General features: G+C 38.2%; 2 protein-coding genes and 2 non-coding genes across 5 annotated transcripts; 1 reads left to right on the top strand and 3 right to left on the bottom strand.

Moving 5' to 3' along the window:
* The first annotated feature begins 2,781 nt into the window (after positions 1-2,781).
* On the top strand, positions 2,782-8,799 carry LOC115742493 (metal tolerance protein 2). Of its 2 annotated transcripts, none has more exons than XR_007199372.1 (12): positions 2,782-3,231; positions 4,073-4,142; positions 4,684-4,781; positions 4,961-5,115; positions 5,378-5,493; positions 5,632-5,728; positions 5,815-5,899; positions 6,190-6,252; positions 6,411-6,516; positions 7,586-7,731; positions 8,245-8,353; positions 8,448-8,590. XR_007199372.1 is itself a non-coding variant. In XM_030676801.2 (12 exons), exons 1-12 carry the CDS (start codon positions 2,878-2,880, stop codon positions 8,593-8,595), a joined length of 1,530 nt encoding a protein of 509 aa, XP_030532661.1. In that variant the 5' UTR covers positions 2,782-2,877; the 3' UTR covers positions 8,596-8,799. The 2 variants fall into 2 exon arrangements, 1 of the variants encoding a protein (XP_030532661.1); XM_030676801.2 differs by having other exon boundaries at positions 8,262-8,353; positions 8,448-8,799.
* Positions 8,800-9,364: 565 nt separating this feature from the next.
* LOC115742589 lies at positions 9,365-9,443 on the bottom strand. The gene has a single exon (XR_004015588.1). It is a non-coding gene; the product is annotated as a small nucleolar RNA Z155 (small nucleolar RNA).
* A 167-nt stretch (positions 9,444-9,610) lies between these two features.
* On the bottom strand, positions 9,611-9,703 carry LOC115742588. The gene has a single exon (XR_004015587.1). It is a non-coding gene; the product is annotated as a small nucleolar RNA R41 (small nucleolar RNA).
* Positions 9,704-14,341: 4,638 nt separating this feature from the next.
* On the bottom strand, positions 14,342-16,930 carry LOC115742579. The gene is made up of 2 exons (XM_030676967.1): positions 16,268-16,930; positions 14,342-15,859 (listed from the first exon to the last, which is right to left on the bottom strand). Exons 1-2 carry the CDS (start codon positions 16,928-16,930, stop codon positions 14,342-14,344), a joined length of 2,181 nt encoding a protein of 726 aa, XP_030532827.1.
* Positions 16,931-23,860: the final 6,930 nt, after the last annotated feature.

Raw genomic sequence — 23,860 nt, 5'->3', positions numbered from 1 at the left:
ACGTGCAGCGGGGACTGGGAGGTCGAGGTCAAGGTCTCATAAAAATTTCAATGTGAGAAATGTCGTTTCTTCATGTACTAGCAAAAGAGCAACCGTACTGCTTGTGCGGAAATTAGTGATAAAGATTAACTGTAAATAAAGTTAACAAAGGTAGAGAATGAAAAAAAAAAAACCAGAAACCTAAAAGAAATCAAAAAGAGATAGAACATAGGAGGGGTTCAAGGCACATGGGGGCGCCGACCCTTACCGGGCACATCTCTCATGCTACGGTGGCACCACCACCGTGCAAGGGCCAGCTGACACTCGCCTATCGATTGCGAGGGCCGACCAACCCTTGCCGTGAGCTTGGTCGAGCATTGGTGGCTCGCTGGGACTGTGCCATGATGACCAATGGTCGTGCTTGTGCACGGTGCGTAGCTCATGGTGGTGGTTAGCTTGAGATCCGGCTTGCTTGAGGTAGTGCGACCTCAACTTGCACTCGCCGCTGCTTCCCGACCCTTACGCAGTGGATGTGAGAGGTGGCACCACCATAATGCAAGGGCCTGGCCTGGGGCCCGCTATAGAGGAACTAGACATTGTCCCTATTTGTTAAATCTCTATCTGTCATTGTTTTGTCTTTCAGAAAAATTTCCCTTTTCTTTTTTTAATTTTTGGCTTTTTGGAGTTTTTTAACAAAATAAAATTTAGTCAATTTTTATTAAAATACGTTATCGACAAGTTGGTTACATACACTGTGTGCAGCACGGTTTGATAACGCAAGAGCCGAAGCTCCGATAACTCACCTCAAGCACGAGTCATTACTATACGAGCCTCTGGAAGTAGCAACCCTAAGACGATGTGAAGTTTACCTTTCTCACTGTCGTTACCCTAAGGTCGCATTTGATGGTCGGGATAAAAATCAGAATAGGATAAAATTTATCATATTTTGTGTTTGGCTCCCGCCCAGGACATGATAAAGTGGGATACGGCCTGGATAATTATCACCTGGGAGAGATGGATAAAGGTGGATAGGATTAGGGGTGAGCATGGGCCGGGTGGGTAGGGTCCATACCTGGATCCTGTTTTAATTGATTCCCAATTTTTGGAATCTAGAACCGACCCTATTTGTCTTGGAATCAATTTTGGAACCGATCCTATTTTTCGGTTCGGTTCCATGGTCTACCCGAGAACCAGTTTTCCTTTTATTTCTTTTTCTAATTTTATTTTTTCCACCAAAATAATATGAGTGTCAATGAACTCATCTCGCTCCGGATAGCTACATCGGTGTCGGTGAGATGCAAAAGAGAGGTGATAGCGAGAGGCTATGGTGACAAGTTTGGCAACAATGAGAGAAAAAGCGACGATGAGTTGTGTTGCATCTTTGTGGTGTCAATGATGGTAACAACAAGAGGCAGCCGATTGTGGCAACAACGAGAGAGAGAGAGAGAGAGAGTGCACGATGAGATGAGAAATACGAAACAGAGAAGGGGAGGCAAGACCGACAAGTGAGACTAAGGTTTCTTTTTTTTTTTAAAGGGTAGCTAAAAACTGGTTCTAAAATCGGTCCGAGTGGATCTCCACATATAACCGGGAACCGCTCCGGTTTCAACAAGTTGCCAAAAAGTGAAACCGGTTCCCGGACTAATTTGAATAGGAACCAATTCTTGGCTCTATTTTTCGGGTGGTCCGATCCGAATCCTGGGTAAATCCGGTTCGGTTGCACATCCCTAGATAGGATTTGTTATGTTCATTGTATAAAAGCTATTTTTTTTCTCTAATAAAAAATTTAATAAATAATAACTAAATATGGATTTTATTTGAATTTTACTATTAAAAAGAAAATAAAAATAATTTTTTATTTATTCCTATATGTTTTTATAAATTTTAGTTTCTTTCTACTTTATAAAATATATTTTGAGCATATATGTTTATAACACACTTCACATTTATATCATTACATATTTTAGGTACGGTAGTATAGTTACTATTTAGTAAATATTTTATTAAAAAATAATGGAATGAAATAAAAACAATGCAATAAAGGGCTATGGAAGTAAAAAATAAGTACATAAAAGTGAAGTAGAAGAACCTATATTTTTTTAAAAATAAATTTGAACTTGAAAATGACCTTTTTAATTCTCGAAGAACGTGGGGGCAATGAAATTTCTCGAAAAAAAAAAATAGAAATATCCATCTCTTTGTCTTATGTATTTCCGGTGCATGTTGAAGTTTCACAACTCCTTATAGTTTTTTAGTTCACAGCAAGACTCTACAACGACGAGAGAGTTGAAATTTCCTCTCTTTCGTAGATTTATAATTCACGTCAAAATGAAAGCAAAAAGAAAATCAAAACTCATTCTCCTTGGTAACTTTGTAGTTAAAGGTTAACGAAAGTAGGTAGAGAGTCAAAACCTTTTGTAATTGCAAATGTGAATGATCATATTTTCTCTCTCTTATCAGAGTTGGTAGTAAATTATGACATATTCTTATAGTCAAACGCTTGTACATTTTCAAGTTCATTTACATGATATGTGTAAATACCACACAATGAACACCATATGATATGAATATATCCAACTTTATTGCTGTAATTCACCAAACAAGAAATAGGATATGACAAAATTGCGGGATTTCATATCCTATCTTGACTAGAATTTCAGACAACCAGACGCAGCCTAAGTTGTGAGAAATTTTTTTTTCCCTTCATCTTAAGGGAATATCTTGAATTTTACGTTCAAGTTCAGACGAAGTAGTCTAAAGACTTATATTTAGAGAAAAATTAAATAGAAGTGAAGGTTACTTATAATTCATAAATTATACAGTGACCTGTCAGTGTTCTCACCGCTTCCCATTTCCATGGAAAGGGCAATCGGTGAGAAACCTTAATCCCTCCCGACCATGGGCTTCAGGTTTTGCAACCTCGGCTCCATCTACAGAGCCTCCATCTCAAGAGCGTCCCCGGACGCAGCCGACAAGATTCTCCGTCACGGTCGCGTGATCCAACAGCACTTTCGTTCCCGCATTCAAGACCCATCTTTTAGCAGCTACTACTATGTTCCCAGAAGGTGGCACTTGGGCCATTCTCACCACGATCACGATCACCGCCAGTTCTCCGCCGGTGAGGAGGGCGAGCGTATTTTCCGGCTGGGTCTCGCCGCCGACGTCTGCTTGGCCACCGGAAAGGCCGTGACGGGCTATTTGTCGGGAAGCACTGCTATTATTGCCGATGCTGCGCATTCCGTCTCTGATGTGGTATAATCAATTGTGTTTTCTCACTTGGGTTGTTCATTTTCTTTTGGCTGTTCCTAGACCCCGATCTTTGGATTGAGCACTAGAATCCTTACTTCTTTTTTGTGCTATGTTCGATTTGTTATCGTTTGAGTTTGCTGCATGGTTGGGCCTTTTGGATGTGGGGATGCTTCGGATCACCTTGGCTTGTTTTAACTCCTTTGCCCTATGGAGTAGGCTTATGACCATTTAATATATGCACTAAGCACCGTATTGGGTAGTTCTTATGAAAACCATTAAGTACCAAAGAATCTGAAGTAGCTTTTGAATGTGTAAACAAAGTTTATGTATTTCCATTGATGAGAGTAGGCTATAACATATAAATTCTCCCTAAATTGGTCAAGCAAAACACAGAAGATTTGTAATTGTTATCCACCTTCAATAGAATCAAATATTTGTGGGAAATTTAGAACTTCAATTGGAAAGGATGAACTATTTGAGAACATCATATCATCTTGATATCATAAACTGCTTTGAGTCATCTTATAAATTCAGTGGGGCAACCAATCAAAGCCCATCCTTAGCTTACATATCTCGTTCACCTTGTCGCTGTGCTTCTCTTCTTTTGAATGGCAATGGGACTATGCGATGTCTTCAGGGAGTAAAGTAAAAGGCTGGTTTTGTGCTTATTCATATATGGATAGTTTTACATGGCATAGTCAAACCTCCGTATTTTGTGCTAAACAGCTAGCTTTCTTCTTTCAAGGTTTGTATTTTGGGGTCTCTTCTAAACTTCTCTTCAATTCATTGCTTTATCCTTATTCTTCTATCTATGACTTTTTTGTAACTTTTTTCCTAACTGCAGGTACTCAGTGGCGTCGCATTATGGTCATATAAAGCTGCAATTGTTCCTAAAGACAAAGATCACCCCTATGGTAATCTCTTCAAATGCATACCCTCATTAGTCTGACTAAATAAGTTTTATTCTTGTCTTGATCGATACCTGTATGCTATATGAAGTGAAATCAAATGTTTCTGAAATTGCATGGCCTTGGCGACTTAACCTTTGTGTCCGTCTTCTTGGATAACTTAGATGCTATGGAGCATGTACCCTTTCCCTGTGGATCACATTTAATGGTCCAGTTTTAATAGTCATCTCTTCTTTTAAGTCTCTATTACTCGATGCATGGTGGTTCCAATGTGTGCGATCATGAACATTCATTCTCTTTCCCATGTGAATGTTTGTGTTGTTTACTTTCAATCAACATTGGGTTGAAACCTAATAATTTGATGTAAGGTCGTTTTATACGTTCCAGTAGGGAAATCTGACACATAGTAAATATGCATATTTGTATAACTATTTGTCATTGATGAGGTTTGCCATGACATGATTTTGTATTAGTGCTGTTTTTGTCAAGATGCTAAAATTGAGCAGCTGTGTTTGCTTGCTCAAGGCTTTGCTTTCTTTTGCTGCAGGACATGGTAAATTTGAGACTTTAGGAGCACTTGGAATCTCTTGTATGCTTTTGGCTACAGCTGGTGGTATTGCCTGGCATGCTCTAGATCTTTTACTTGTATGATATGTTTCTTACTCATTCTTTGATCTTGAAGAATATGTGTTGCTGGAAAAAGTATTAGTTCCTAACCTGTTTGTTGCAATAATATCTTTAGAGGATTGAGTGAATTCAAAATCCTTGATTGATAATGTGATACATTCATCTCAGCCGTAAGGGCTGCTTTTATTTCCTTGCAGGGTTTGTTGTCTGCCACACCTGAAATAGTCAACCATTCTGTCCTAAATGAACATGTTAATAGTCATCATCACGGTGGTCATCACCATGGAATTGACATGGAGCACCCCATCCTTGCTCTCAGTGTGACAGTCATATCAATATCTACTAAAGAAGGGTGGGTTTGTCAGTTTTCTCTGTCAACATAATTAAATATATTCTTTTGTTGTGGAGATAGCATAGAAAGGAAAAATACCAAGTATACAGTGTATATGAATACAATGCATAGTTCTCTCCTTCTTGCATGACCATACTATTTGTAAATATGTTTAAGTGGCTCTTCTCACATCTATGCTCTGACAAACATGTAACTTCATATTTCACCAATTTTTGAACCTGTTAATTGATCAACATGTTCATGCACGTCTTGTTTGTACCAGTCTTTACTGGATAACAAAACGAGCTGGTGAAAGGCAAGGCAGTGGACTAATGAAAGCAAATGCATGGCATCATCGTGCAGATGCAATTTCATCAGTGGTTGCTCTTATTGGTGTAGGTAAGGAAATTTACACGCGTTGCATGGATTTAGCAGTAGTTCATTAAACCTTTTAGTTCGAATCTTGAGGCAATGTCTATGAACTTTTTGGTTCTCTAATTGACAAATGCTGATACAGAGTCATTTGTCCTCATTCAGGAGGCTCCATCCTGGGAATAAAGTTTCTGGATCCCCTAGCAGGACTTGTTGTCTCCGGCATGATCTTTAAGGCTGGACTTGAAACTGGTTACCAAAGGTTTTTAGTGCCTAAGCTTGGATGTACTATTGTGACATTCTAACTGATTTCTTCTTTCTGACATCTCTTTTCTGTCCACAATTTAGCATCTTGGAACTGGTGGATGCTGCAATTCCAGCTGAAGAATTAGATCCAATAAAAGAAACAATACTTAATGTTGAAGGAGTTAAGGTATGTGTAATTTTTGTGCGACAGTAGTTAGAACTTGTGATACTCATTCTACAACTTTTATACTTTGAAGAAAGCCCTTTTTCAAAGTTACATTAAGTGCATTCCAAATTTGCTTCTGCCACTTGAACCATTTGTAGAGTCATATTGTAAGATGAGAGTAGAATTCAAGCATTTGATTGGAAGTCTTTACTTAATGAGTAAATATTTTGCTTTATATTCTCGAGTTCAACATAAACTATGTGATGCTGCAAAAAGCACTTGTACAACATGACAACTGGATACTCTTCTAGGGGTGTCATCAATTACGGGGAAGGAGAGCTGGTTCATCTCTTTATCTTGATGTGCATATTGAGGTGAGTCTTTGTTCTTCTAATGATTTCAAAGTTCAGTTCATGTAGTGAGAAATGAAAATTCACAGGAAGCAGCTGGAACTTTCCATATTTTATGCACGATGTGACTGAAACTGCGGGATCGGTTTTGCTAAACAATATTTTTTACGTATGTAGCACAGGTTGATCCTTTTGTTAGTGTTAGTGCAGCACACGGAGTTGGTGAAACTGTTCGTCATCGAATTTATGAGTCCCACCCTGAAGTTACGGAGGTTTTCATACACATAGGTATCATCCTTCCTTGTCAGTTCCAGGACATCCTAGCATTTTTCATGATGTTTTATTCAGTCAAATGGATGAAACTGGTAAGTCTTTGGACAATTGATAGAATCTTAGTGGAGATCAAACATGATTAGACTATAGTGATAGCCCTGGGTTTGGCTGATCTCTTTTTTTTTTTTATTGCACATAACTTATCAAGAGAAATCTCATGGAAAACATGAAGTTACTAGAAAATAGGAAGAATGAAGCTATAAAAGCACATCTCTTATTATTTGTCTTGATGCAAGAAGTTTGAGAGAGCAAAACTTCGAGAGCACGTATTTCATCGGTCCAGCATCTTTTTTGGCAAATTTTTTTTTTTAATTCTGTGTAACTTTTCGAGAGGAACCTCATAGAAAATCGATAATGATACAGATTGTTTGAGGGCGTGAACACAATAGCAAAGCTTTCCGATCCAATCCACAAGATCAGATGAGTTGATATTTTCGTAACATTGAGATGATTGTCATGTTTTATGTAGATTGATCTTTGCATTAATCCGCCACTCAGACAACAGTCTAATGGGGTTAAGATTTGTCTGCTAGTCAAGTTAGTTGTACTTTTTTACACGACTTCGAAGTTTAACTTGACAATTTCCTCAACCTCCCTATAACACGGCTTTTGATGATGTTATGTAGTTCTCCTCTCATGTGCGATGCTTAGGAAACTTCAGGGGTGAAGCCAAAAAGAATTTACTCTTCTTAGGTATTCACTGTAACTTCCAATGAAATTTCGTTATTCAAAAAGAGAAGTTCCATTGAAAGTTCAATCCAGATTGGGCTCACTCCTTTGACACTTGTAAATCCTACATAGTTTTGGGCTCTGATAAATGTCGAAAAATGAATATGTAGGTACTTGAATTTCGTCTTGGTACTTTTACAAACTCTAAACTCATTGCAAAGTGAATAAACTCTGGTGAACATAGATGATATTTTCCCTCAGCTTCAACTACTACTCATACATAAACCTCTGAAAGAAATTGCACTATTCTCACCCAATTTACTGGATCTAAATTTTTATTGGCAAATATTTGTAGACCCTTCGACTTCTCAGTTTTCTCCGACGAAAGTGGATGAACAAGAACTTTCAGACGGATTGGCTGTTCCGAACAGAAACAATCGTGTGGATGACAAGGCAATTGAAACAGTTGTTCAAAATGCTGTCTCATCGAAGCTTTCGAAGGTACTTGTCAGTTCTTTTCATGTTGAATTCGAGTTATGCGCAGACGATTCAACTTAACAATTATGATTGTTGTTGCATCTTTCTGCTATTTGCTAGTATTTTGAGTAGGCAGGCATGCAATATATCATTGAGAATGTTTCACCTCTATCGAATTATGAATGAACAACTTGCATCGTTGTGCTCCGAAGTCTGTTTGTGCATACATTCCAGATGTATGATATTTTCCCTGAAACCAACTGGTGTGCCTTGCAATTAGTGTTGCTAAGAACAAATCAGTAGTTTCAGCTTTTGCATTCAATGCATATTGCCCAAAAAAAGCTTTTTGAGCCACATAGAAAAACACACAATCGCTGCTTAGGTGTTTCTGGAATTTGCATCAAGTGCATGCATGGTCATTGCATATGGTCTGAGCTTTGTTCAGTGATGCATTCTTATTACATACCATATTCCGCAATAGTGTCCCCTCATGGTTGACTTCCAAACTTTCCGTTGCAATCGCATACAATGTGACAGTCTCTGGCTTGTTTCAGCGAATGGTTGTCGAGCGCATAACGCACCACGTGTTGCAAGGGAAAGTCCTACTCGAGGTTGAGGTCTCCATGCCTCCAGAGATGTTAATAAGGTACAGATATTCTCCCACTATTGTGGCTTTGTTCTCTGCTAAAAATATGAAGTTGTTCCCGGTCATTTGATGATGTTTTCATCCCTCGTTCCAGAGATGCAATGGAGGTAGCAAAAGAAGCCGAAGAGGAGGTTCTGAAGACCGACCCCAACATAGTTCACGTCAGCTTTCAACTGAGGTTAGGGCGTCGTATACCCCGTTCTGATGATGATTTTGAAGAAAGGAATCAGGAAGCCAAGTAGTAATCAAGCCGTGGGGACTTGTAATGTCATTGGAGATCTCTTCCGTGAAGCAAAAGCACATACCGCTTAGGTTTAGAGAGTATACTGCAGAATAACAATCCGTTCCACCCCTTTTAATATGTGGGATGGAGCCGGACCTCTCTAATGATTAGGTCTATAGAAAGGCTTGGTTCAACCCTTGGAGGCTAAAGTTGTAACAAATGTTACTTTCTATTGATGCGAATTATGTACACGGGGATGAGCTTGGTACTAGTTCTCTCTCTCAGAGGGGGCTGGAATGAGTTGATTTGAAGTTAAATCCCACCGTTTTGAACTGGCCGATCTTTATTGGCCAACTATTGGAGGCTCCTTGTGATAAATTTGATAAGTCTGATGACATCTTGCAGTCAAAGAAACTACAAATATATCAGTTTGAAATTTTTAATGATAAAAAATTAATTTTAGGATAAATTTATTATATTTATAAGCGATTCAAATATATCAATCTGAAAATATCTTCTTAGAGAATTGATTGATCCAGCAAAATCTTATTGGACATTGTTTGATACACTGACAATTTTACAAGTTCACAAGAACCCTAAATCCTTCTTGAAATTCCAAGGACGGACGAAAAATCTGAAGCATAAGATCATCGTAATATTCAAAAGAAAACAATTATGCATACAAGGAGAGAAAAGAGCTGGAAAAAAACATCGCAAGGACAGGGAAGAACAGAGGTCAGTGGGAGGAAGTTCGAAGAAAACAGGAACGGACGAGGAACTCAACGAACCATTGATCAGATAATTGTAGTCTGATAATTTTGTAGTCGACATTTGTGTGTTTCCGAGAATGTTATCATCACATCAATGGCTCTGATTCAGCTTCCAAAGAAACAAAAAAAAAAAAAGAAAAAAAAATAGAGAAGAGGAAAGAAAAGGAAAACACAGGATCCATAAATCAAGATAGCCGGACGACAAAGATCGCAACTTTATCGCAAACCGAATCGAATCCATCGAGACGAGGAAAAGGGGAAGAGAGGCGGCTCAGAAGGATCCATTGGTAAGTTTTGTAATCACTGAGGAATGGTTTCCCTCAGAAAATAGGTAGTTCTCAACATCATCGCCTCCTCCCCCCTTCCACACAATATCAACATGAAATCAAAACACAGAGAGAGAGAGAGAGAGAGAGAGAGAGAGAGAGAGAGAGAGAGAGAGAGTTCATGCGCTTCCGCTGCTGCGAGCGATGGCGATCGAAGCGGCTTCTTGTTGAGATTTATACACGAGGAGAACCGCCGAGAAAGCCGAAGCCGCAGCACAGATTTTGAAAATTAGGGTTAGGGTTTTTGTAGCGTGGGAAGAAGGGTGCAGAGACAAGATAGGAATGGGCCGTTGTGGGCCGAACGTGGTTTGTAAACTTGGTGGCAATTGACCCAAAACTTTGGAAATGGGCCCATAAAAATACTGGTAATTTGCCTGTCCTTACTTGTATATTATACCTAGTGAATTTGGAGGGAAAATTTTAAATAGGGGCCTCAAGTGTCCTCGTTTTCTCAAATAAAGATTTGAAGTGAATATTATTTCAAATAAGGGCCTGAATGGACCGCTCTATTTTCATCCCTACATGACTAAATCCACCCAATTTTTGTTAAGAAGACAAAAAAAAAAAAATCTCTTTCAATCATTCAATTGCAATTTAAATATGTAGCCCTAAATTTCCTTTTCCTTCCTTATTATTTTTTATTTTTTTCTATTCTATGTGGGGTCCAATTTTCTGTAGTTACGAATTTCACGTGTTTTATTCATTTTTGTTTTAATGTTCGATTTATTTTCGTGCGAATTAGTTTTGTCGAAATTTTTTTTTTCAAGAAACCTAATTCCTTTTATCTGTTGAGCATATTTATGGATCAATTGTCAAGTAAAATTTAGAAAAATTTAGCATGGACGATATTTTAACACAATTACTTGTTTATAAACTTTCGCTTTTGTTTTGAATGACGCTGTCAAACATTTTCTTATCAATTGTCTTTTTACATATACATATAATGGGATGATAGGATGAGAGAAAAAAAATTCTTTATTACATTCTTCTACTTGAAACTTTAAAAGGTATAATTTACTTAAATCATACTTTGGCATCACATAGTTTTTTTTATTTATTTATAGAAGTGCCGCTAAAATTTCATCATTTTAATTTGATAAAAATAGTATCATCCTTGTAGTCTTTACAGAAAAATATCAGTTTTGTTTAGCTTTGTCACGTTGATGTTTTAACTGTTTTACAAGATAATCCTATAATGACTTACATGCTCTGTGTAAAATTATCTTGTCAATAAAAAAAGGAAAAAGACAGATTCTTTGATCTAGTAAATTAAGATACCTCCCTAGTGGCCACTCTTGACATTTGGAAAGAGGGAGGTGAGGGGTTCGAATCCCCACCCTCGGGGGAAGTGGGGCGGAGAAGCGTGATGAGGTAGCAGGGCTTCGCAACCCGCATACAGCACATAGCGCACACAGTGTAGCTTGTATAGTAGAATAGGATAGGATAGAACTAGACAAAAGAATTAAAAAACCTGATATATATTTTCTTGGACATTTCTCTTTTTGACAAAAATTATTTCTACAAAGTAAAATCTAAAAATTGAAAATAAAACATAATGCCTTTAATATACATGCGATATTGATACTAAACAAAATAAAACAAGTCAAATGCTTAATTATAACACCCTGATCCTAAATAGAAATAGAGATAAATATAAAATATAAAAGAAATGAGGCTGGGGGTGAGAAAATCAGACTAACCAGATGGAGAACCGCTTGGGCCGGACGGACCGGTGGTCCGGTTCTCGATTTTAGAGGGCGGTGGTCTGGTTCCCGGTTCTTAAAATTGGAACTGGTGGCCGGACTGTCCAGTTCTCGGTTCCAAGGATATAGGGCCGGACTGGTCGATTTTATTTTATTTTTAATTTTTTAAAAGTAACCGCTTAGATATAGAGTTGCAATACCGCATTCAAAGTCTCAACCACGAGGGCAGTCTCTTCACTTCCTAAATCTGGTGCGCGACAGTGAGATTTGAAAAGAATAGTGACCCAGCATTAGTGTTAACAACCACCCGCAATATCCTGATCCAAGCAGAATGACTTCTATTATATGTCTGCACTTTACATAAATCATAGCTACACTCACTTGTTTGGGTCTGTAGCCCTTCCTTTCCTACCGTAGAAATATTTTGCAAACTCGAATTTCGTTTCGTGAAGGAAGTTATCTAGACTTCGTGCGTAAGTTCTTTTTTAGGCATGTTACCGGTTCTATTGGACCGTTTGGGAACCGGATCAGATCGATTTGCTCGATTTTCGGGACCGTCGGTCAGGTTTTCGATTTCGCAAATTGAGAATCAGTACCACCGGTTCGGTTCCCGGTTCTTGAGGGAAATCGGACCGGACCGGGAACTGCTCACCCCCAAATGAGGCTACTACTTTAAATTGCAACTAAATGATTGAGGGAATTTTGTCTTCTTAAGGCGCATTTGTTTCAAGGACAAATTCATAAAAAGGAAAAATGATTTCTCGAAAATTATTTTTCCCGGGAAAACGGTGTTTTCCTTTATTTGATAATATGTGACCGAAAACGTTTTCCGGTGTTTGATTCTCATTTGGAAAATGATTTCAATCTCATGATTTTATTTTAGGCCAAAAAATAAAGTTTTAATTTTTTTTTCTTATACCTTGCTGAGTGAGGCCAACAAGGTCGAGCCTCCCCGGCTCGTACCTATGGCCGGTCTCCGGCCATCACCGAGGCCCGGGGACCAACCAAGGGAAAGAAAAAGAAAAATATATAATAAAACATTAAAATAGAATATCAAAACATTCGAGAGTAGCAATTCCAAAAAGTGTTTTTTGTTGACTTGTCATTTTTTGCGAATAAACGGGTGAAAGTTCAGAAAATGCTTTCACTCAAACAAATACACCCTTGGTGAAAATAAGGGTGGATTTAGTCATATATGGCTGGAAATAGGATATCCCAATTGAATTTGAGGGCGAATGTATTAACAATAGCCATTTTAAAGTTGCATCACTAGGGATTTTGTACTGCATCGTGTGACTAACGAGTTGCTAACATCTATCTACATCTTCATATGAATAAAATGAAATAAAATAGAGCATTGTATGTTATTAATACATAGATTTCGACATATTTGGGCAGTTAAATAACTAAGATACTCAGCTTTAAGATTCGTATTCATTTTCTCTTGTTAAAAAGGTCAGCCAAATCCATCTCAAATGGCATTCGTGCATAGTGCACGAAGGAACTAGTCATATGAAAGTTGGCATAATTCCGTGAAAAACTCCAGATTTTAGGTCACGTCCCTAATCTGTCCCAAACTTTTTTTTTTGTCTAAAAAAAACTTTAAACTTTTGGTCTAGTCTCAAATCTACCCAAAACTTTTTATGTCTAAGAAAAAATCACCAATTTTTAGTCTAATCTCAAGTCTTCCCCATTAGCCCTCTGTCCAAAAAACTCCATTAGTCGTCCCTAATTTTCATATTCTAAAGTGGTTTCATTTTGGATAATTTCTTTATTGGGTGAATTTGTTATCCACATGAAATACCATGTTGGTCTGTACCTATCGGCCTCTTACTCTGTTAATGTGGGTGTTTTTTTTTAATCAATGTGGAAATGCCACATCAAGTTGGGACTGAATCGCGACGTAGATTTGAGAATACATTGAAAATGTGTGATTTTTTTAGACAAAATAAAATTCGGGCCATATTTGGAACTGTACCTAAAGTTTGGAGTTTTTTCCAAGACAAAAAAAAAAAATGGAACAAATTTAGGACTGGACCTAAGTTGGGGTTTTTTTAGGGAATTAGGCCGATGAAAGTTACTATCAACATTGAGAATTTACTGACTATAAGGTGGTCGGAAATTGCTTTCCGGAATTCAAAGTTACTTACCACATATAAAAATAACTAGTCACAAATAATTGCATTCCTTTGAGTATAAAGAGAAAAAAAATCAACTACAGTGCAAAGGTTACTCTATACAACTTCTTAGTAGAGAAGTTGCCAACCAATTCAAGTGGTACAAGTTTCTGATATGTGAAAGTTACTTCGAGAAATGTATGCCTTGGTGAATCACAATACGTTTGGTTAGGAAGATTTGAACGGGCGAAATAACGGTCGGTTTTCGGCGAGGGCTGTATTATTTGGTTTATTTAGCGACGAAACGATTACGAATTGCACCAGAGTACGGTGACCACGAACGTAATATACCGTTTTCCATTTCCAACCAAGAATGCATAGAAAGAATTAAGCGAAGCCTAAACCATAAAGAATGAAAGCCATCCAACAACTTGTAGATGATTCTCTGTACTCTGAAAATCCAAACCAATATCACCTCCTTCAGTTTTCCAGGAAGAAGATCATGTTCATCCAAAGTTTGGGCATTTCTCTCACAAAACATTCCACTTGACCGGTCATTGTCTCGTCCCTAGATTTTGTGAATTCATGCTGTTCATGTATATATGATCATGAATATGATAGTATAAACATCAAATGCACAAGTCCCTCTATATTTGGACAACAGATTGAGAAGGAACAAAAACTATCCAAGATTATGACAGAACGGCGAGCTCCAAGCAGTACAACCACCTATCGATTCAAGAAAGAAACCCCGAGACTAACTGACCACATGGCGTTTACTGTCGAGGTCCCCTTTCGGGGCCTCCCTGCTTGATCTCAGAGTTTGCGACACCATGTCCCGAACCGTCTTTAGAAGTTGCGCTCATACTTGCTGTCGCTGGCATTTGATGGGGGAGAAATCGGTGCTGAAACATCTTCGGAAGCCTTGGCATCTCTCCTCTTCCTCTTTGTGTTGAAGAACCGGCTTTCCATAGCTTCCATTGCTTTTCTCGTCAATGCCCGGTTCCGAGTACTTCTCCTGCAGCTGTTCCTAGTGCACTGTTGCTCTATGTTGGAAGCGCCATAGGATGGATTCGACGGCTCTATCTGCTGACCCGACCCAGAGGATGGATATGACGATTTGGCAGGACTTTGTTCATGGGTTCCAGCGTCGGTTGATACTTGCTGGAGATTCGAGTTGATTGATGCATGGGAATATCTCTTGTTCAAAGATGGAAATGCAGCATTACAACTTTCAGACATGTGCTCATCCGGACTGATTTCAACAAAGGAACGTGCAACCAGAAAGTCTTGAGATGAACCTCTCTGCAAGACTATGCTCTTGTTCTTGACAGGTGAAAGGAAATGAATTTCATTCTTGTATGATCCTCTCCGCGCAGAGAGATTTCCGAAGCAACTGTTCGACTCTCCACAAGCAAGTGGACTTAAATCTCGCTGCTGCGGTGCAGCAGAACCCTCGCAATCTGGGTGGCCAGCCTTCATTTCCAAGTCGAATCTAGATTTCTTAAGCAAGTTTGGCTGTATATCATCAATAACTCTTGTTGCATCACCTGATTTATGAGAACCTGCTCTATTATCAGTTGCATCATCTTTGTCTTCAGACACTTCAGAAGCATCTTTTGCACTCAGCCCAGGATGAGTAGATGCACAGGCTGTCTCACTCGGTAAAAGTCTCGCCTCTCCCATCTTAGCCGGTCCTTGGCGGATCGAAATATCCACTATCATGAAGCCAGCTGAAGCTGGACCGGGTTTCGAATTCTGGGGCTGCAGATAGCTCTGCTGGCATTTTCGATCTAACATGTTGTCCAAGTCGCACTTTGAAGATGTATCGTGCCAGCTTTCTTCCTTGAGAGTATTCTCCTTTACTGCTCCGAGTTCGAGCCCGATAAGCTCAGGCTCCGATTTAACTTTATTCAAGAGATCGCTGATGGAGTCGAAGTAGTGGTTTCCTTTCACAAGACACCATTTTGTGAACTCTTTAACGCCTGGCACGAGGAAAACAAGAGAATGCCTTGACCCAGAATGGCTGTAATGCTGAGGCTGCTCGGAGTGCCATCCTCTAGCTAAAAGGCGGGGCCAAATAGCTTCCCAGAAAAGATCCCTCGACCTCGCTTTACTTAACCTAACGTCTCCTGTTAGAAGGTTGATTACCTCGGCAGCCGAGAGTAAAGAGCAAGATTTGCCGGTTGGAATCGGCGGCGGAACCATGTTTTTCTCTTTCGCAGACTCGTTGACCACACGGGTGAGATCTCTCTTTCCTGTGCCGATTCCTACTGCTTCGACTAGATTGCCAAGACCGACCGCTTCCTTTACCGTGAATACATACTCTTCAAATGGAGTTCTTCCCTCTTCCATTTGCTGAGAAACCTGCAGCCGAAGTATCTAGATCAGCATGAGGTGATGCTTTTCTCACTAGAACATATGTAGCTTGTAATCCAAGGATACAGATTGAGAAGAAAACAACAGGCGTTGCACCAGCAGATCTAGCATTCACAGAGACTGATGTATTCTAAAGATTGGAATGAATTGGCTGACGTGAAATAGTTTGCAAATTCCTAGTAGTAGTCCTATTACATAATGCTGAAGGTGATCTTAGCAAACACCAAAGACATCAGCTTCCAAACCAAAGTTACCAGTATGCTGATCGTGTGCTGGCACATTGCTCGGGGTCAAAAAAGGGCATGTGACATTCAAGTCAACATCAAAATATTGAGGGTTCTAATGCACATTCAATTAATTTTTCTGTATGACTAGGATGAATAAGTGGGAACGTACCTCGATAAAAAGCTTTTGGCAATTCTCTGAGGTACAAGAAACCAATCGAGATAGTAATTCCTGGTGCCTCCATCCTGTGAATATCTTCTTCCCAGAAACACACCTCTTCTGGGACTTCCTACAGCCCGACCATCTGCGATATCTCTCCGAACCATAGAACTTCCCGTAGTAAAAGCGCAACATATCCCCCATTGGTCTACTTTCAACAAACCTCTTAACAAGGATAAGATTCTTCCCAAAGATATACAGACCAAGGAGAAAGCCGTCACATTCAGCATTAGTCCAAGCTTCACCGGATGAGTCAGCCGGATAGAAGACGCCAACATCTAGATCCATCTTAGTTTTCGGATCCTCCGCTAAAGAACGCAGGTCCATCTTATAATCTCCATCCGCTTCACCAAGACGTTCAAGATCTTTCACTTCTTCTCCATTAGCAAATATTTCGTTCGAAGTCATCAGATTCTCTCCTTTGACAACAAATTGGGCACCCATTGATGTACTTGCGTGCTTTATCGTATCATACTCCACATCTAGAGAAGGAATTTCAGCTTGGTACTGATCTCCAACCCGTGGAAGCACCTGCGGATCTCCAAAAGTATCATCGGTCCCAGAGAAACAAGTAGAAAGCACCTGGTCTGCCAGTTTCTCTTCAGTGCCTTCCATCTTGCTGTGGTAAATAAAGAGAGTTGTTTCCGAGATAATTAAATCAAAATCGATTTCCAGAAAAATCAAAGCAAAAAGATCTCGCTAGTCAAGGAATAACCTCATATAACATCTAACAATGGACTTGTCATGGGACTCAGACTGAAGTCTGTTGACAGCTATCGTCTTTAACCGTTCATTTTCGCACCCGAGCCACGAAAAGAGTGGACTGATGCCTTCGTTAGAACAGATTACAAGTGCATATTTGAATAATCTAACTTGTAATACGAAATGTCATTAGCTTGATCAAGTATTTGATAGGACTATAAACATTCTAGACTGATAAAGGGGATATAAACCTAGGAAAATGCTTCCCTAACAGTAATGTCGGGGATGGTACAATTTCAACCGTAGATTCACACATTATTACCGCGAGTTTTACATAAAGTACTCATTGATTGGGAGATCGTCTGGTTAAAATGACACTACTGCAAGACTGTCGGGCTAGCGGCTTTCATAAACCTATTACTAGATGCCTCGGTTTTGACAACAACCCACTAGGGAACCCCATCATCTATGTCTTCGAGAAAATTCCAAATAAGGGCATGAAGATGTCTGCGTTTTCTTAAATAAGGACATGAAATAGACATTGTTTTAAATAAGGACCTAAAGTGCATTTATTGTTTCAAATAAGGGTCTGACCAAGGGCATTTTCAACTCGATATTGATACTATACATAAGATTGCATCAGAGTGATATGGCATCCCCGAGCCAAATGAAATACCACCCGGTTCTCCTATTGAAGCAAAATCACCAAATGACATGAAGAAAGTGCTAAAGTTGACACTTTTACTACCATATCTATCTTCCACTAGTGCTCAGTCATTCGCTTACCTAGATTAGTAAAAATCTGCATTCCAGGCCAAAAATGGATATGGGAGTCTTTGGAATTAGAAAATGAGCGACGAACAATCGCGATAAGATCAAAAAACGGCTTGCTAATGAGTAAATCAGCAAACATCATAACCGAATAAATTGTACTAAAGCCCAACATTGATGAATTAACAAGCAAATGCTTTATGAGCAGAAGAATGTCATTCCTGAATCGACCATTAAGCAAACAAAACCGCATTCAAAGTGCTCTATCACAGGATGAGGTTGATTTCCACTGTTGGATTGATGTGACGAGAATCACTATCCTCTACCGTTAGATCAATTGAATCTCCACCACCCGGATCGATTAGACGATGATTGATATCCTCTACTGCTATATCGTGTAGAAGATCAATGGTTGCAATTACATGGACTCTTGTATAAATGGAGAAGTCATCCCCTCATTTATATCATCCACTTCATTTGAGCAATACGAGTATTCTAGAACTTCTCACAAGAATGAGATCGAGGCTCATTTAGATCTGCGTTAGAACCCCGAAAGCAATATACCAATGGAGCTACCGCGAAAATAAACCTATAGAGCTACAACAGCAATCATCGGGACATCTTCAAAACAACGAGGTGATACATACAAATTCGACTGATGAACAACAAAACAACGAGGAGATACATACAAATGGACATAACCAACAAAGGTGAGCATGCAAAGAATGATCGAGGAAAAAAAAAAAAAACAGTGAAAGAACTCACAAGTCAAACAAGCCACGCGCTCAAATGAACAGTAGACCAAGTGGGTCTTTGTGTTGATAGTTGATGGCTACCTTTCAGCCCTGAAAAATTTAAGGAGGAAGCAGAAGGCAAAGCAAAGGAGAAACAGAGGGACTAAGGCAAATCGTCATGTCTGAGAGAGAGGAGATTATTCGTTCTGGATGGCAAACTAAACCTCTGACAGTTTATAAGTGCATAATTTGGCTTTAGCCTTTATATAATGTTTTTTTTTTTTTTTTGTGTTTTGTAATATCCTAAGTTCATTGGTAACAAACATTTTCCATGTCGAGGAGTTTTTTTTTTTTAGGGGCGCCGCAAGGGACATTGCTCCATTAAGAAATAAGTCAAAACTAGTGATAGAATCTCGAGTTATCCTCGTCTTACCGGAACGTCATAAAAGGCGTGACTTGCCCGAAAAGACCGTACCTACTCCCCAACATTTTAAGTAGGCCAGATACCAGTTCGCGTCTTTATGACCACGGTGACCCTCTATCGGTCCGTATCCTAGGACACGTGACGACCTATTATTGGTCAGCGTCCTAATGACGGGTTACAGCCGATCAAGCATCAATCTTACTGAACTTGGCTATGTAATGAGATCTTGTTAATTAATAGTCTAAATCCTCTCATTATAAATGCCCTGCAATTTTTTTTTTGTTAGGAATTTTGGGTATGACTCAAAATCATTGTTCTGAGCTTATCACCATTAGTGGCTTTCCAAAAGGGGAATAGCCAGTTAGAATCTTGGCTTGCCCCTTGTTTCTGGTAGACTTTCTGACAAGCTATGCAAACCATGATTGATAAAATCACCTTGAGAATGGATGCTTGGACAGTTAAGCATTTGAAAATGCTGGAAGACTCCCAACTGATAAGATCTGTCGTTTACAGCTTGACAATTTTCTGGTGTCAAGTGTTCTGTTTCCCTGAAGAAAGCAATAAAGGTTTTGGAAAATGTGGTGTGCTGCTTTTCTTTAGAAAGGAAGGTGAGCTCGAGCCGGGAAATGGTCCAATGAGTGTTAAATATATTTGTATTCGTGTTAATTCAGTTCTAAACTTTTTAATTTTGTTGATTTAATCATAAACCTTTGCACGCAATTTCGATGTAGCCATTCCGACGAAATCGGCCCGTATGATTACATTGAACTTTCACACAAAGGTTAAGGAGTAAATTAACCAAATTAAAAATGTATAACTGAATTGACATCCATACCAGATAATTTCTGTCAAGATCGAGCTAAGGAAGCCAAGGAAGCATGGACTTATGTCTGTATTTCCAAATGTAAACGGGGATCAGGGCGCCAGAACTTGGCTCTATGAGATTGAGGCAATTTGGTTTGATGTAGGTTGCATGGGTTAAATGACAGTTGTTACTCTGTAAATTATGTACTATTGAAATTCATTTTTCTTAAACTCATAAGTTATTTGAAAAGGCAAAGTTAATTACAAATTACAACATATTTAAAAGATATCCAGGTTAATTTCTCTGAAATCCACTTATTCTAAGTAATACAAGAAAATAAATTTAATTGAAGAAAATTTAAAAGGAAAAATGACACAAATAGCCTCTAAACTTTGGCCCCATGCGTAGTGTCATCTATGAACTTTTAATTCATTTAATGTAATCCTTGAAATCTTTCCAAATGTTCAATCGAGTTTTTAAACTTTCAATTTGTTCAATCTAGTCCCTTAACTTTTTATAATATAGTCAAATCAGTCGGTTAGGACTGTTGACAAATTTTCATAATTACACTATTAACTAGTTTTTGAATATCTTTTTTTGTTTCAATCCATTCCCTAAAGATATATATATATATATATATATATATATATGTATATATGTGATGTCGTTTTTTTATTACCTTTTACCATGTTAGTCTTTATAAATAATACTATAGTTCCATTTAAGTATATATACCCTTCTTTTGGGTTATATCAATTCATATTCCTTTAATTTTAAGAATAAGTATTTCCATAACAAAAATTAAACATACTATTAGTTTATTTTTAGATTTCTCGTAGTTATGTTAATCTAAATATTGTTCCTAGACTTTTATATAGATGAAATTTTCAAGTTTTTTTTTTTGTTTCGTGCTCTCTTAATTAAATTTAACTACATTTATAAATACTTGTTTCGCAAATTTTGCCCTCTCAAACCCATTGCAACATGACAAATAGCGGGAGACACGCTCTAATAACTTAATCATCCTATTTTTGAGAATTTTTTTTTATTTTCAATTATGTTCCTCTCAAAAGGTTTGGTAGAACCAAAAGAAATATCACCCCAAAAAAAAAGTTGTCGAAGCGATGAAACGTTCACTCTGAGATTTTTCCCTCTCAAACTCATTGCAATAGGACAAATAATAGGAGACATGCTCTGATAGTATGGTTTCTTTAAGTTTAGACCAACGGTTGATTCATTGGCACTTGTGAAAGTTTAGACCAAAGTTAAGTATACTATTACTTGGAAAAGTTAAGACCGAAGGTTAATTCTGGCTTTCGTAATTTTGGTTTGTATATTCACAATTTGAGCAAATCGGCTGCACTATGCCTCCTCCAATGAATTTGTGCTTGGATGTCGAGATCAAGGGACAAAGATTACCCAAAATCTAGCATTCCCCTTGGGAATATTTATACCAAAATATCTTTCTTTGCGTACTTTGGAAAAGTTTAGACCAAAAGTTGAGTTTATTAGAACTTGAGAAAGTTTATATCAAAAGTTGTGTCATAAGTACTTGGGGAGTGTTTATATCAAAAGTTGGACAATAAGACACCAGAAGTATCTAACTTATGCATGATGCACTTTAGTGTTAAAACTTTTTCTCGTATCATTTAAGTGTCAATTTTTTTAAAAAAATGATTACTTAAGTGCCAACTCTGATCTCTTTGTCTAAAAAATCCTACACGGCATTTTTCTATTAATATCTGAAGCCAACATGACTGGCCGGATGTCCAATCGGGAATAAAAGAAGCTAAAAGTTCAGAAAACATATTAAAAATTAAAAAATACAAAATTGCTTAGATTAAATAATAAAAAACTAAAACTTCAAAGATATCATTTAAATTAAATATAAATATAAGTTAAATTAGAGAGAGAAGGGTGTGCAAGCCCTCGTCGCTTGGCTCTTAGCCCTTCTCTTTTTTGCTGATTTTTTAAATTTAATTTAAATAAATTTTTTATTAAGTACGTATGTTAAAAAATAGTTAGCTTTTAGCTTATTTTTAAATTTAGAAATCCATATGGATTGAATTTTTTGAAAAATATGCCACGACATATTAAAAATTTAATTATAAATGCTACGTAATCAATTTGGTCGGAATTTCTTCAATTTGGCACTTAAGTTTGGTTTTTTCATCGATTTGGCACTTAAGTGAGACAGTGAAAATTTTTGGCATTAAAGTGAGTGTCGTACATAAGTTTTGGCACTTTTTATATCCTTTTGCCTCAAAAGTTGGTTATGTTAGTACTTCAGAAAGTTTTGAGATTTTACTATTACTATTGTAGACATTATAAACTGTAGTGAAACTATCGTAATACTTATAAAGACCAAAAAGGTAAAAAATAATAATAATAAAAAGATTGTGATGTTTTCTTTTTGACGTTGGAAATGGATTGAAAAGAAAAGATTTTTCAAGATCCGTGAAATAGTGTAATTATGATAACTTTTATTTTTTGTTTTTATATGAAGAGTTGAGGAACCATTGAACATTTAGGCTTCGTTTGCTTTACGAAAAATAAATAATTTGAAAAATATTTTTCAAAAAATGTTCGCATTGAGCCAAGACTTAGGGTCTATTTGCCTCATTTATCCAATTGAAAACACTCTCATTGAAAAGTGTTCCTTTCTAATTTTCCAATAGCTTTCATGTTAATTTGCGACTTGCTTGACTGTGGCCTCAATCCCGTCATGGATCAATATTGAAGAACTCCGATCGACTTGGAGCACGGAGTGCAGGTGCGAGCGCGAGATCTGAATTCTCCAAAATGCAAAGGCAGCCTCGCCGTCGTTGAAGAAGGGCCCACCATCACCGGAGAGAATCGGCCTCTCTTCTTCGTTGCTGCTGATTATCCAGTCGAACCACCCCCCGGGGATCGCCATCTCCAATCGCTCGTGCGATCCCCATCGACTCGGGGCAGGTCGTGTCGCCATGAGAAGCCGGGGAACCGTCGGTATGAGGAAAAGCTCCGCCATAACCATATCTGCTGTTGTGATGAAGGGCTTCACATTTGCTTGTCGGGTCTTCTGGCGAACAAGCGATACAAGGCTTTAATGAGGTCGTGTCATCCATAGCAGTCAAGTTACTCGATGATCAGTCTCCTGGCGAGCAATCGCCCGAGAAGCGGCAATGGAGGTCGAATCCATCCACGATGATCACGCCGTCGTGGCGGTTGACGAAAGGCTTCGGTTTTTGCTCGTCGAATGATCCCCTGGTGAACAGTTGTAGAGGGCGTCAATCCATCCCTGATGGGAGACAAAGTGTTGTGAGGAATGAGTTTGATCTCAGGTCCCATTTGGCTTGGGGCAAACGAATAATTCGAAAAATATTTTTTTTTAAAATCATCTCTTACGAAGATGAATGAATAAAAACTATTTTCTTCATTCACGAAAATGTTCAGATAAAATCAAATATTTTTTTTTTATTAATCAATTATTTCAAGCAATGCAAGTGATCGATAAATTTAAATCTTGATGATTAAAGTATTTTTACCATCAATTCGTAGTACCTTAAAAAGAGAGATGATCCAATAGCAAGCACTGCAAAGAATTCACATGCGTCGAGTCAACTTTACTCGCTGTACTATGACCTTCAAAGGCAAGGAGTGGAGGAGAAAAAGAAGACGCGATCCAACAATGATCGGTGGATTTGCCATCCTTCTTGCTCAAACTACTCTTCGTTTCCAACGAAAAGGGCCATTTGGAACCGCCTTGATTGCCTCGTGAATTCTTGATCTCCACCTAATTTTGGCCTTTCCACAGCCTTGAACCGGCCGTCATTTGAACTCTCGATTTGATCTCCCCCGACACCATGAAAACATAGGGAAAAGTACCAAAAAAGTCATGAACTTATTGTATTCATACCAATTCAATCATAAACCTTTCAATTTGACCAATTTAGTCCTATTTCTTTTTCCATTTGTATCAATTTAGTTCATCCAGCCAATTTAAGCCGGAAAATGCTAAGGTGGATGTCAATCGCCCTACGTGGCATCACTAGCGCTAATGTGGAATTTTTTTAAATAATTTTTTTGAAAAATTATATTATTTTTTCCTTACTTTTTTTCCCTTCCCT

The sequence above is a fragment of the Rhodamnia argentea genome, chromosome 7 (genome assembly GCF_020921035.1).
Source record: "Rhodamnia argentea isolate NSW1041297 chromosome 7, ASM2092103v1, whole genome shotgun sequence".
NCBI classification, from domain to species: domain Eukaryota; kingdom Viridiplantae; phylum Streptophyta; class Magnoliopsida; order Myrtales; family Myrtaceae; genus Rhodamnia; species Rhodamnia argentea.
This window is presented reverse-complemented; position numbering and strand designations above follow the sequence as displayed.

Bases quoted from the DNA above. Each gene is read 5' to 3' on its own strand.
- LOC115742493 (XM_030676801.2), top strand. From the start codon at position 2,878: ATGGGCTTCAGGTTTTGCAACCTCGGCTCCATCTACAGAGCCTCCATC. The intron at 5,116-5,377 runs GTGGGTTTGTCA...TGTTTGTACCAG, and splicing joins TCAATATCTACTAAAGAAGG to TCTTTACTGGATAACAAAAC. The intron at 5,729-5,814 runs GTTTTTAGTGCC...TCCACAATTTAG, and splicing joins CTTGAAACTGGTTACCAAAG to CATCTTGGAACTGGTGGATG.
- LOC115742579 (XM_030676967.1), bottom strand. From the start codon at position 16,930: ATGGAAGGCACTGAAGAGAAACTGGCAGACCAGGTGCTTTCTACTTGT. The intron at 15,860-16,267 runs GTACGTTCCCAC...CTTCGGCTGCAG, and splicing joins GCCAAAAGCTTTTTATCGAG to GTTTCTCAGCAAATGGAAGA.